This window comes from Geotrypetes seraphini, chromosome 3 (assembly GCF_902459505.1).
Source record: "Geotrypetes seraphini chromosome 3, aGeoSer1.1, whole genome shotgun sequence".
Classification (NCBI taxonomy): Eukaryota; Metazoa; Chordata; class Amphibia; order Gymnophiona; family Dermophiidae; genus Geotrypetes; species Geotrypetes seraphini.
In genome coordinates, this window is record NC_047086.1 from 159,497,503 (window position 1) to 159,511,324 (window position 13,822).

At 39.5% G+C, this 13,822-nt stretch overlaps 1 protein-coding gene across 3 annotated transcripts in view; it reads left to right on the top strand.

Moving 5' to 3' along the window:
• Positions 1–13,822, top strand: part of MAP3K5 (mitogen-activated protein kinase kinase kinase 5) — a 418,652-nt gene that overhangs the window by 252,811 nt on the left and 152,019 nt on the right. For all 3 annotated transcript variants that reach the window (XM_033937504.1, XM_033937503.1, XM_033937502.1), the window contains 2 exons: positions 5,985–6,080; positions 10,392–10,473. In XM_033937504.1, coding sequence (XP_033793395.1) covers positions 5,985–6,080; positions 10,392–10,473 — 178 coding nt within the window. The remainder of the gene's footprint in view (positions 1–5,984; positions 6,081–10,391; positions 10,474–13,822) is intronic.

The window sequence follows — 13,822 nt, forward strand, 5'->3', positions numbered from 1 at the left end:
ACAGTCATCTCTTTCACCAAATCTTACATTTCTCTTAGGACTAGGTCTAAAACAGTTCCTAAGCCAGGTATTTCATAATACAGTCAAGTGGCATTATTAGCCAGTATTGGGATAAGTGTAAATTTCTGCACTACTGGGTATTGTGTAAGCTTTTTTTGTAAAGTACACAGTAACAATCAAAAAATCCCCAAATACAAATCGAGAAAAGTGGGTAGCACTGCAAACTGTCTACAATACCCAACAAGTGAGGAAAATAATAATATACTATATAAATATGTATATGTAGCCTCAGTGCAATAGTTAAAGCTATGGTGCTCTGGAATACCAGTGCTCCAGGCTTAACAAGTTGTAGCCGGGCTTTTTTTCAAGCCCCGCTGTGCACCATCATAGGCCTACATACGTGCACAAATAATAGTGATAAAGTGATACACAAATCAATTAAATTTCACTAAGTAAATGTGAGAATGCAGTGCTATCAACGTTTCAAGATTAAAGCTCAAAACCAGCGAGGCACTTAGAACTTATCTGCAGTGACTGCCTGAAAAGTTCATATCCAATGTTCTACATAATTGGAAAAGTTTTTGATGGAATTCAGTATGCCATATTTATAAAATGGAAAGAACATTAGCCATTCAAAAAGGAAATTTGAATAAATTTCAAGATGTATGGAGGCCATTATCAGAATATTGTAAAGAATAAGTATATATTTTTCTTCCCTGTTAAGTATAAATGAAAAATAGGGCGGGGGGAGGGGGATTTTATTATTGATGACAATGATTTTATGAAATATATAATGTAGGGAGGGAGGGGGATAAATTTAATTTTATAAAGATCAATTGTAAATTCTCAAGTGTATTATCTATGTTACAATGTTAATATCAATATTGTTGTGCTTGATGTAAGTTATAAAATGAATAAAGAATTAAAAAAAAAAAAATGAATGTCCCCTCAATTTTCCAAACGAGGCATAAACAAATAGCCAAGTTCTCAGTTCAATCGGCCCAGTTTCATGTAAAATACCCTTCTTCAGGAGCTTAGGAAAGGAAAACTTTTTAGCTGTGCAGGACAAACCGCGGGTTTAAAGGATGCCGCCAGCAAGACAAAATGGAAGAGATGCGGTTGCGTCATCGTGAAAAACTTTATGGACAATGTACAAACAAACACTCACAGTTACAGCAGAGCACTCCATTCGATGTTATCATTCAGTCCCCCGGGACTGACAGTATCCAGTTCAATAATCCAGTATTGTTCCCGTAAATGTAAGTAAGCTCTTTTATCACCAGGTATCTGTTCAAGCACTAGCCACCTCAGATCTTGAAACACGTGAGTTTTCTCCATACAATGAGCTACCCTGCGAGTTCTTTTCCTGTCCCTGCCTCATTCCTGCAAGCTGCATCCTCATCTGCATAAGCCTCAAACACTTTAAAATCATAAGTGTTTGAGGCTTGTGCAGTTAAGGCAGAGCTTACAAGAATCGGACACGGACATCGACAGATTTCATGGGGACGGGACAGGGAAATTGAGTTCCTGAAGGGATGGGGAAAAATTTGTCCTCGTGTCATTCTCTAGTCTTAAGTCACAACAGTCATCCTTTGATCTTGAGGCTTGAACTAAATTGCAGTATCCAAACACTGCATCTTATAGGCTAATAGTTTATATATGTGTACGTGGTTTACACATATGGAGACTTTTCTATTTTGACTACATTCTATTAAGATATAGTGGTCTGATATGTCATTCAGGTTTTGATTTCAGATTCAGTAGTATATGTTATCCTGGGTGATTACTTTCTTCAATGAATTAATACAGTGGAATTCTGTTTATCCAACATAAATTTAGACTGACAGGTGATCAGATAATGAAAATGTTGAATAATCCAGAAACATCTGATGAGGGATTTTGTGCACCATAGTGGTACAGTTCATCCAGGTATAAACGCGAATCTCAGCACATCCTTCCTTCCCCCTCTGAGCTGTAACAGTCCTTGGACATCCGTCAACCTCTCCCTTATAGGTTCTGGTTGTCTAGTAGTGAATTTGGGGCAGAAACAATCCCCAGTTGCTCCTGCCCATATCAGCTCCATTTTCAAAATTTTTTGTTTTTGAGCCATGACATCTAGCCAGTAGAGGGGGACCTAAAGGAAGTACTTTGTAGAGGGGGGGGGGGGTCAAAGAGAGGATCTAATCCTTTTTGGGAGTGAGGGGATGGAGCCCAGATTACTAGCCATCAGATAATTTGGAACGTCAGATAACTAAAGGTTGGATAATCAGGACTGTATTGTTTGTGGAAAATAATTTTTATGAAATCATGATGAAGGGAACAACAGCCTGTGATCCAGCATCTGGCTGCAGTACATAATGTTTTATATTGCTTTTGTAGTTTAATTAAAATCATAGAAAATTGTTGAAATAAGCATGAAAGATTGGTTTCTTGGCTTCTTTTTTTTTTTTTAATTCTTTATTGATTTTTAATCAAAAACAGTGTCATACAAATGAAAGAACAAAAGATATTCCACATATTACACTATTATCTATACAGGTAACATAAATATCATTCAATAATTTCATTTTCCGGCATATAATAATATCATAATATATCCTAATATACAATACAAATAAAGAATAAAGTTACCCAAATATCACTATCAATATTTATTCCCTTCCCTCCAACCCCCTACCCCCTGGATGTGTAAAGATAAATAAACCAAAGAAAAGAAGAGATATGATGAAAATACATTACTATGTTTTTACAAATTTAGTCAATGGGCTCCAAATTTTATTAAATACCTCACTAAAACCCCTACATTGTGCGTTAATTCGTTTGTATCTGTATGTAGTACACACATTCACCCACCAAAATGTATAATTAATTCTATCATGGTTTTTCTTTTTTTTTTTTTTTTTTTAGTTCAATATTTTTTATTGATTTTTTTGAAAAAATATAAGAAACAGTTCAAGTACATGGTATCAAAATATAAAACAAAACATTTAGTATAATTAATATTCAGTTACATTGTGCAATGTAGAATTGAATCGTTTTAAAAGATCTAAAGTACTAGGACTGTTCATGAAAAATTAGTAAAAGAAAAGATAAGAGGAAAGAGAAATTGAAGGAAGAAAAAGAAGAGGAAGAGGAAGAAGAAGAAGAGAGGAGTGTCTATGAAATAGATTGAACATATGAGTCCAGGAATTTCCAGGGTGATTTACATTGTATCAAATTTTTGGAAAGTCGAATTATATTTTTCTTTTCATAAGCATATGATTCAAATTTATGATACATGCTCAAAGAATTCCACCAGAAGGTATTTAGTAATGAAGAGGACTTCCAATTTTTCAAGATGTGCATAAGGGCAGTCACAAACATTGCGTCAATGAGTTTAGGAGGACAGTTAGACTGTGTAAAACAAGGGTGTTGAGATCGGAGAATTATAGTGTCAAAGGAAATTTCTTCTGAACAATTGGTAATAGACTTTATGGTGTCCCAAATGCACGTCCAAAAGGAACGAACTTGAGCACAATGGAAAAGCATGTGATCAAGAGTCCCAGCTTCTTTCATACAGTTCCAACATATAGAGTCTTGTTTTAGGTTAGCTTTCCACATCCGAAAAGGTGTCCATACCGCATTCCACATAATGAAGAACATTGATTGTGAGACTCTGGATGATAAAAGAGGTCGGTTTGTCGAGGACCAAAAGAGTTCCCAGTCAACATCAGAAAGTGAGGTTGTCAGCATAGATTCCCAATGTTTCATGGAATGAGAGGAAAATGTAAAAGAGTGATCTCTTAGAATACTATAAAAGAGAGATATCGCTTTACCTTTTGATATAGCCAATGTGGACCAGTGATACAAAGTGTGAGTGGATGTCATATAATCAAAGCGTATAGATATAGAAGATAACATCTCAGTAAGAGAAAACCACTGTGAGTAAGCAGAAGGAGACAACGAGTAAGTAGAGCAAATTGTGTCAAAGGGAACAAACGAAGTGAGAGTGGTTATCTGATGGAGTGACCACAAACCAGCCCGCTGCCACCTCTTCCATGAAAGAGATTTACTATTGATTTGGATTTTGGGGTTGTTCCAAATGGACAAGAGTGGACTGTCTTTAATTGAAATCTCTGCGATTGTGTCTAGTATATGAAGGGCATGCTGCGTTGCACTCAATAAGGAGTATTTTCTCAAGAGTTTGGGTACTGGCACCGTCAACAAGCATGAAACATGTAGTGGTGCACATAAAAATCGTTCCAGGTCAAACCAGGTTGGTGAATCTTGGGTACTAGTGTTAGTAATCCAGTAGGCTCCATATTTGGCCAATGATGCGATATAATAAAAATGAAAATCAGGTACATTCAGACCTCCATTAATTTTAGAGGCTTTCAGTTTGTCGAGAGCAATACGAGGTTTTTTGTTATTCCACACAAAGTCAGATATTTTCTTATTCAACCAATGAAAAAATTTCTTCTTGCATAAGGAGGGAAGCATTGAGAGGGTATAGTTTATCTGAGGATCATGGTTTTTCTAATTACTTCTAATCAATTGAATGGCTATACCTGTTAGGATCATAAATAGACGACTCATATTTATCTAGAGTGGGTTTCACATGTATAATTGTTCCACAAATTATAGCCTCATATGACATTGGAACATTTAAATCTAGTACTAAATTTATTTGTCCCCAAATTGACTTCCAATATATTAATACAAACGAACAAAAATACAACAGATGATCCAAAGTCCCTATACTAGTATGACAATGCCAGCATCTATTAGACTTAGAACTATCTATTTTATTTAATCAAACTGGGGTCCAGAAAATCCTATGTAACAAAAATAACCATGTTTGTCTCATAGATGCTGACGCTGTGCATTTCAATCTCCAAGTCCAAATTCGTGGCCAACGAGACACAGAAATATACTGTTTTATCTCAATGCTCCAGATGTCTCTAAGACTATTTTTGGGCTTTTAATTCAAAAATCCAGAAATCAGTTTGTACCACTGAGCAGCCTGATGACCTATTAAATCAGTTTGGTAGCAAAGGATTTGCAGGCTAAAATTTGTTTTAAAATTTTTCCATTCAGGGAACCCACTCTGAATAGCCTGCTTCAACTGCAACCACCTATATTGTTGAGATTTAAAAATTCCAAATGACTGTTGCAATTGTGAAATATCAAGCAGATTTCCATTAGACATAACGTCATCTAATGTCCGAATACCTGCCTGCATCCAATTCTTCCAAGCGATCCCAGAACTGCCTATTTGAATCTTGGAGTTTAACCATAAGGATTGCAAACTAGACTTTATTATGGGAACATCTGTTAACTTATCAATATATTTAATTGTTTTCCATGTATCCCATAAAATCACATTATCCGTAGCGTACCTAGGTATTTTAATACTTAATATATGAGACAGTCTCATCGGGGACATGATTTTCCACTCAAGATATAGCCAGTCTGGGTAATGTTCTAAGAGCTCAGGGAGGATCCAATACATACCTTGACGCATCATATAGGCTTGATGATATCTATAAAAATTGGGAAAATTTACCCTACCCTCCGCAATTGGTTTTTGTAGAGATACTAAAGCAATTCTAGCTTTCTTCCCTAGCCAAATAAATTTTGTCAATATAATATTTAACTTTTTGTAAAAGGACCCTTGAAAATAAATTGGTAACATACCCAGTTGGTAACAAATTACCCTCAAGATCATCATTTTGACCGTTTGAACTCTCCCCCAGCAAGATAAGTGTAAAGGGTTCCATTGCTCACACATCTCCGTGACCTTTAATAATAATGATTTTTCATTTATTTTCATCGTTCCTTCCAATGTATTTTTAATCCACATACCTAAGTTTTTAATACCATCCTCCTTCCAAATAAAAGGAAATTCATCAAATAATCCCTTCGTACATTCAATGGAAAAATTTATGATGTACTCCAGTTTATTTGGCTTCTTAATTTTAATATGATTTCTTTTTCTATTTCAGCATTTCAAAGTTCGAAGAAAGGTGCTGTTTCCTTTATGTGCTACACAACTCGGATGATTTTCAGATCTATTTCTGCACAGATCTTCACTGCAAGAAGTACGTATTGATGTCTTTGGTCCAACTTAACATTAAAACTACTATCTTGTCCACTGTGCAGGAATTCCATAGATTGTATGCAGGCAATGCACCTAGAGTGTGCATCTGAAAAAAGAAATTAAGTGGCATGTATTATTCATAAAATTTTAACTTTTTTATCTGTGGGGGAAAGAGCTCTGTATTATAACTGTATACAACTTAAAGGTGCACACTACATTTTTTTTTCTCTTTGTGGACTATGCTGAATTTTCAAAGGGCTTCTGCTTTGAGAATTACTGCTTCTGCTTTGAGATTCCACATATGTTTTTTGGGGAATAAATTTATATGCATTTGTTTGAATTGCCCACTTAAATGTAAACCCTTCCCTAAACTTGCCTTTGGAAAAACACCTCATGCAGTATGTGTGTGCAGATTGTACTCATGCAAGACCAGTTATATATCGTGCTGGCAATAGTGCAATGGATCATTTTTGCAGGCTTCCTTCTTGGAACTGCCTTTCAAAATTACCCTCCTTATGGACTGAAACAGCCCCTGTTTCTGAACAAATTAACATATTTTCACAGCTGATTTTCAAGTCTGTTGCCGCCGAGTTCTCCCTGTTTCCCGATGCCGCAACAGGCTAGCAGCCTTCCTCCTGACATCAATTCTGATGTCGGGGGGGGGGGGGGAGGGGGAAGGCTGGCTTGCCTGGCACTTCCGTAGTCGCTGCTGGCCTGTTGTGGCGTCGGGGAACGGAGAGAATGCAAAGGCAATGTGAGTCAATCGTGGAGCCTGGGATGGGCTCCACGATCGACTTGTGTTGCCTTTGGGATCGACCTTTTGGGCACCCCTGTTGTATATAATATGTAAATTGCTTTGAATGTAACCTCAGAAAGGCAGTATATCAAGTCCCATCATCCCCTTTTTCTTTCTCTTTTCTGACATTTAAAATAAATTAGAGAAAATATTTCTTTACTTAATATATAATTAAGCTCTGGAATTAATTGCCAGAAAATATAGCAACATCAATAGCTTAGCAGGGTTTAAAAAAGGTTTGAACAGGTTCCTAAAAAGGAAAGTTCTTAAGCTGTTATATTAAGATGGTCTTGGGGAAATCCACTGCTTATGCCTACATTAAGCAGTATAAACTCTGTTAGGGAATGGAGGAATGATCTAGATTGTACCTGAGGGGTTTTTGTATTTTCAGGTGACAAATGTGCATAGACAACAAACTTACACATTCAACCAGATGGTATTCATGACAGTGTTTAACCTCCCGTGCACGGGAAAGGAACAACATAAAGGTTCTTGCCTCCAGAGATTGTGACTCCATCTCCACAGTGCACAGAGAGGGAATATCAGGGGAAAAAGCCTAAGAAAGGAAAATCAAGGAAAGAAAACTCCAAAGAAGTTCTCCAAAATACTAATGTATATATTGCAGTTATACTCCTGCTCTGTCCAGCCCAAGCGAGGCAGGGCCTGACCAGGATGACCAATTAAATATGCATACATGAGCCTCAGAGTCTTCAGGGTAACATATGCATATAAATTGATAAGGGAAGGTGAAGGTCTTTGACTGTGGCAGTTGGATTCAGAGACAAAGCAATGTAAACATAATAATTATTTTATTTTATATACCACCATATCCAAAAAGTTCTAGGCGGTTCACATGTTAGATAAGAAACACAGTTCACATGTTAGATAAGAAACACAGATGTAAGACTTTGGATGGCCAGGAAAGGCCTCGGAAAGCCCAGGTCACATCTATGTGGGCCCATTTTCCACTGACAATAGCAGTTGTGTGCCATTTTGCATAAAGGAGTAGCCTAATGATTAGTACAGCAGCCTGAGAATCAGGGGAACTGAGTTTGATTCCCACTACAGCTCTGTAACTCTTGGCAAGTTACTTAACTCTCCATTGCCCCAAGTACAAATAAATACAGTGGTACCTTGGTTTACGAACATAATTCGTTCCAGAAGCATGCTCGTAAACCAAAATACTCGTATATCAAAGCGAGTTTCCCTATAGGATCTAAGGGAAACTCGCTTGATTCGTTCCCATCCACCCCATCCCCCGAGGCCAGCAGCGTTGCTCTACCCCCCAAGAACTGGCATTGCTCCCCCCGCTCATGAAGGCCCCCCCCCGCGTGATCTGCCATCACCCCCACTAGTTTCATCCCTCCCTGTTCGTAGCGCCCCCCCCCCCCCCCCCCCGTGATCACACCCTCTCCCTGCCGCGATCCAGCATCAAAAAGGAACCCACCCGATCACATTTGTTACCCCCCATTTGGCACTGGCACCGGCACCAACGCACAAGACATGCCGATGCCGGTGCCCGAAGATCTGCCTCCTGCGCTGGGCCTTGAGCATCTGCGCATGCTCAAGGCCTTCGTGTTCCCGTTCTCTCCGAGATTCTCGGATCTCCAAGAATCTCGGAGAGAACGGGAACACGAAGGCCTTGAGCATGTGCAGATGGTCAAGGCCCAGCGCAGAAGGAAGCAGATCTTCGGGCACTGGCACCGGCATGTCCTGTGCGTTGGTGCCGGTGCCAAATGGGGGGTAAGAAATGTGATCGGGTGGGTGGGTGCCTTTTTGATGCCGGATCACGGCAGGGGAGGGGGTGCGACACGAGCAGAGGGTGCAGGATCGCGGTGGGGAGGGTGCCAGATCGCGGTGGGGGGGGGCGCTCGTAAATCGAGGCATGCTCGGTTTCCGAGGCGCCAATTTTGCGAGTGTTTTGCTCGTCTTGCAAAACACTCACAAACCGGTGCACTCGCAAACCGAAGTACCACTGTACTTGTATATAATATGTAAACTGCTTTGATTGTATATCAAGTCCCTCTTACTTTTCCCATATAAAGCTACTTTGGTAGCTCAGTTGGTAAAACAGATGACTATAGAGCAGACTTGAGAAATCTTTATGCTGCCAGTTCAATTCCAGCTCAAAAGGATGCTGTTTTGGGAAAGGAAGGGATGATAGATGGCATGGATATACAGACTAGATACTGTAGGCCATTTGGTCTTGATCTGCCTTCAATTTTCTCTGTTTCTGCGTTTCAGTAAAGGTTTTGTTAGAGCACCCCAAAAGAGACTGACTGTTCTTAGCAAGTGTAAAAGGAAATCTCTCCCTGGAAGGTGAGAGTGCATGTACTGAGAGAGGATAGTTTTAAAATATATTTGTGTGTGTGTGCTCTTGTGTGAGTGCCAAATGGCATGGTGACCCCAAAGTAAGGAATTAAGGGTTGCATAGCACTTTTCCATACATGTACTCGTACTGTACTATACTATACTAGTCTTAAATCCTTGCAATTTTTCAACAAGAATTCAATGTGACTAACAAAAGGTTTGTACAGCATTACAGTTGGAACAGTGAATGAGGCATGAGAGATCAGTAGAGACACAGGTAATGGCTAGAGTTATCTTAGTGTCTTCTGGAAGCTGAAGTATGAGGAGATCTGTTATACATATACCTTACCCCGTAATTAAATATAAAACCTTTTCCACTGAATTTCATATACTTTTTTCTTTTAATTTATCCCTTTCCTCCAAGTTTGTATGAGTATTGCTCAAATTAATGTAGTGATTAGAATGGCCAAGTGCTTTTGCATTATTACTTATTGTTAAAGGTAACATCATGCTTTTTACTGCTCTATTTCCCAGTTCCAAATGTTTTGGAGGTCATGAAGGCAGGCCACTACATATAGGAAAGGAAATAATTTATTTGGAAAAAAAAACCCCATAGAAAAATACAAATAGATAAGGACCATTCAGCCTATCTAGTCTGCCCAACCATTCCATCTACTATCTTCTTTTCTTCCTTAGAGATATGTTTCTGTATACTGTCCAGGTGTTAGGAGGAGTGTGTGGCGCAGTGGTTGGATCTACAGCCTCAGCACCCTGGGGTTGTGGGTTCAAACCCCACAGTGCTCCTTGTGACCCTGGGCAAGTCACTTAATCCTCCATAGCCCCAGGTACATTAGATAGATTGTGAGCCCACCGGGACAGAGAGGGAAAATGCTTGAGTACCTGATTGTAAAAACCGCTTAGATAACCTTGATAGGCGGTATATAAAATCCTAATAAACTTGAACTTAATGAAAACAATTGAAGCAATTCACAAAAGAAATCACCATTCAAAACTGTACTGAACTATTTTAAGCTGGGGTTAATCTCTAGAACTGTACAGGACACATGTAACTATAGATATGCAAGAACCCCTGAGCATCATGGTTAAAGAAAGATTTTGTTTTATAAAAACAAAAAAACCTGCAAATATTTTTGTCTGAAGTTCAACAAGTTGACTATTATGTCAATGTAACTTCATCTCTTGCAGATTTTATGAAATGATGAATAACATTACTGAAGAAATTGGAAAGAACACAGAAGATGGAGAATGTGATGGAGATTCTCTAGAGGTAATGAAAACATACATGATATATTTTTTTTTTATAATACTGTAAATCAGTGGTCTCAAACTCAAACCTTTTGCAGGGCCACATTTTGGATTTGTAGGTACTTGGAGGGCCTCAGAAAACATAGTTAATGTTTTATTAAAGAAATGATAATTTTGCATGAGGTAAAACTCTTTATACTTTATAAATCTTTCCCTTTGGCTAAGTCTTAATAATAATATTGGCATTTATAGCTAAAGAGACATAGGATCAAGAAACTGTTTTATTTTACTTTTGTGATTATGATAAACATATGGAGGGCCTCAAAATAGTACCTGGCGGGCCGCATGTGGCCCCCGGGCCGCGGGTTTGAGACCACTGCTGTAAATGGAGTGTAGTTAATTAATATGATTTGACTATTGTATTCTAAAAGTGGTGTTTTGTATGATGATGATCGCCTTGCTATTTTATTAGGATTTTTTTTGTTTAAATAGTAAACAATATGAAGTTTGAAAAAGGCCTTGTATGTTTTCATTGAACAATTCTGTGCAAAAATAAAGAAAATGCATGTGCACTGTTTTCTTCTGGTAGATTAGCTCAAAATGGTAACAAGATTGTTGTAAATATGAAAAGCTTTTTTTTTTTTTTCCTTTTAAAGTTACTACTGTGTTTTGTGTTTATTGTCCATGCAAAACAAGGAACATTATTCACAATCACCCTCCCTTCATCTTTTCATCACTAGTATCCTTTTTCTGCTACAAACTGCTCTCTGATGTTGAGGATGCTATCTTACTTTTTTCTTCTGATCCTAAAATGCACATTTTCCTGCTAGGTAGTTCTGTGTCTGGAAAAAGCATAAACAGCATCAAAGCAGGTGCCATAAGGCAGTAAGAGGGGCCAAAAGAGACTGAGGAAAACATAGCCAAGGAGGCGAAAAACTTCAAGCCGTTCTCTCGATATATTAAGGGGAAACAACCCGCAAAGGAAGTGGTGGGGCCATTGGATGACCAAGGAATGAAGGGAGTGCTTAAAGAGGACAAAGCCATCACTGATAAACTGAACACATTTTTTGCATCTTGTGTTTACCGAAGAGGATATACGCAACATACCGGAAGCCGACAGGCTATACGTGGGAAATGAAGACGGGAAACTGACAGGGTTGACAGTCAGTCTAGAAGAGGTATGCCAGCAGATTGATAGGCTTAAAAATGATAAATCCCCGGGACCAGATGGCATCCATCCGAGGGTAATCAAGGAACTGAAAGGGACTATAGCTGAACTGCTTCAACTGATAGCCAATCTGTCGATCAAATCGGGAAGGGTTCCAGAAGACTGGAAGGTGGCGAATGTTACACCGATCTTAAAGAAAGATTCGAGGGGTGATCCGGGAAACTACAGACCGGTGAGTCTGACCTCGGTACTGGGAAAGATGGTAGAGGCGCTAATAAAGGACCGTATCATTTAGCACCTTGATGGACATGATCTGATGAGGACCAGCCAGCATGGCTTCAGCAGAGGAAGATCTTGCTTGATGAACTTGTTATAGTTCTTCGAGGGAGTAAACAGGCGGATAGACAAGGGTGACCCAGTCGACATTGTATATCTGGATTTTCAGAAGGCTTGCGACAAGGTTCCGCATGAACGACTACTTTGAAAAATTGGAAGCCATGGAATTGAGGGTGAAATACTCATGTGGATTAAAAATTGGCTGGCGGATAGGAAACAGAGAGTGGGAGTAAATGGACAATACTTGGACTGGAAAAGCGTCACCAGTGGAGTGCCACAGGGTTCGGTGCTTGGACCCATGCTCTTCAACATATTTATAAATGATCTGGAAATTGGTACGACGAGTGATTGATTAAATTTGCAGATGACACAAAGTCTGGGTCCGGAAGGAAAGAGGACAGATTCAAAACGAATGCTAGGAAGTTCTTCTTTACTCAATGTGTGGTGGACACCTGGAATGCACTTCCAGAGGATGTAATAGGGCAGAGTACGGTACTAGAGTTTAAGAAAGGATTGGACAATTTCCTGCTGGAAAAGGGGATAGAAGGGTATAGATAGAAGATTACTGCACAGGTCCTGGACCTGTTGGGCCGCCGCGTGAGTGGGCTGCTGGGCACGATGGACACCAGGTCTGACCCAGTGGAGGCATTGCTTATGTTCTTATTAAGTTATTCAGAGTAGTGAAGATGCGAGAGGATTGCGAACATCTGCAATGTGACATAAACACGCTCGAGAAATGGGCCGTAACTTGGCAGATGAGGTTCAACGTGAATAAGTGTAAGGTGATGCATGTTGGTAACAAAAATCTTATACAGGATGTCCGGAGTGGTACTTGGAGAGACCCCCCCTCCCCCCAGGAAAGAGACTTGGGAGTACTGGTTGACAAATCGATGAAGCGTCCGTGCAGTGTGCGGCGGCGGTGAAAAGGGCGAACAGAATGCTAGGAATGATTAAGAAGGAGATCACGAACAGACCGGAAAAGGTTATCATGCCGCTGTACCGAGCCACGGTACATCCTCACCTGGAATACTGCATCCAGCACTGGTTGCCGTATATGAAGAAAGACACGGTACTACTCGAAAGGGTCCAGAGAAGAGCGACTAAAATGGTAAGGGGGCTGGAGGAGTTGCCGTACAGTGAGAGATTAGAGAAACTGGGCCTCTTCTTCCTTGAAAAGAGGAGACTGAGAGGGGACATGATCGAAACATTCAAGATAGAAACATTCAAGGGGGACATGATAGAAACATTCAAGGGACTAGACTTAGTAGATAAAGACAGGTTGTTCACCCTCTCCAAGGTAGGGAGAACGAGAGGGCACTCTCTAAAGTTAAAAGGGGACAGATTCCGTACAAACGTAAGGAAGTTCTTCTTCACCCAGAGAGTGGTGGAAAACTGGAACGCTCTTCCGGAGGCTGTTATAGGGGAAAACACCATGCAGGGATTCAAGACAAAGTTAGACAAGTTTGCAGGGCACTGTTCTTTGACCTGGGGGCTGTCGCGGAGCGGACTGCTGGGCACGATGGACCACTGGTCTGACCCAGCAGCGGCAACTTCTGATGTTCTTATGTTCTCCGTTTGTCGCGTGAGCTTCAAGTCACTTTCCATTTCAGTTTTTGGTACAATTTTTTGATCTGCTTGTTTCTTTATTGTTGGGTGCTCTGGACAAAGAACAATAAACATAAATTAATACAAATGATTTTAATTCACCTAAATTATTACTAATGATTTTAATAAAAAGATGTTTGGTCAAGATTGAAAAAATTTGGTAGGGCAGACCTTTTAATTTGTGCTTAATATTTGAGCAAATGAGCAAGGTCTTCTGGAATTCATAGGATTCAGTTAGGTAGCTGAAATTCATGTGCAAAAT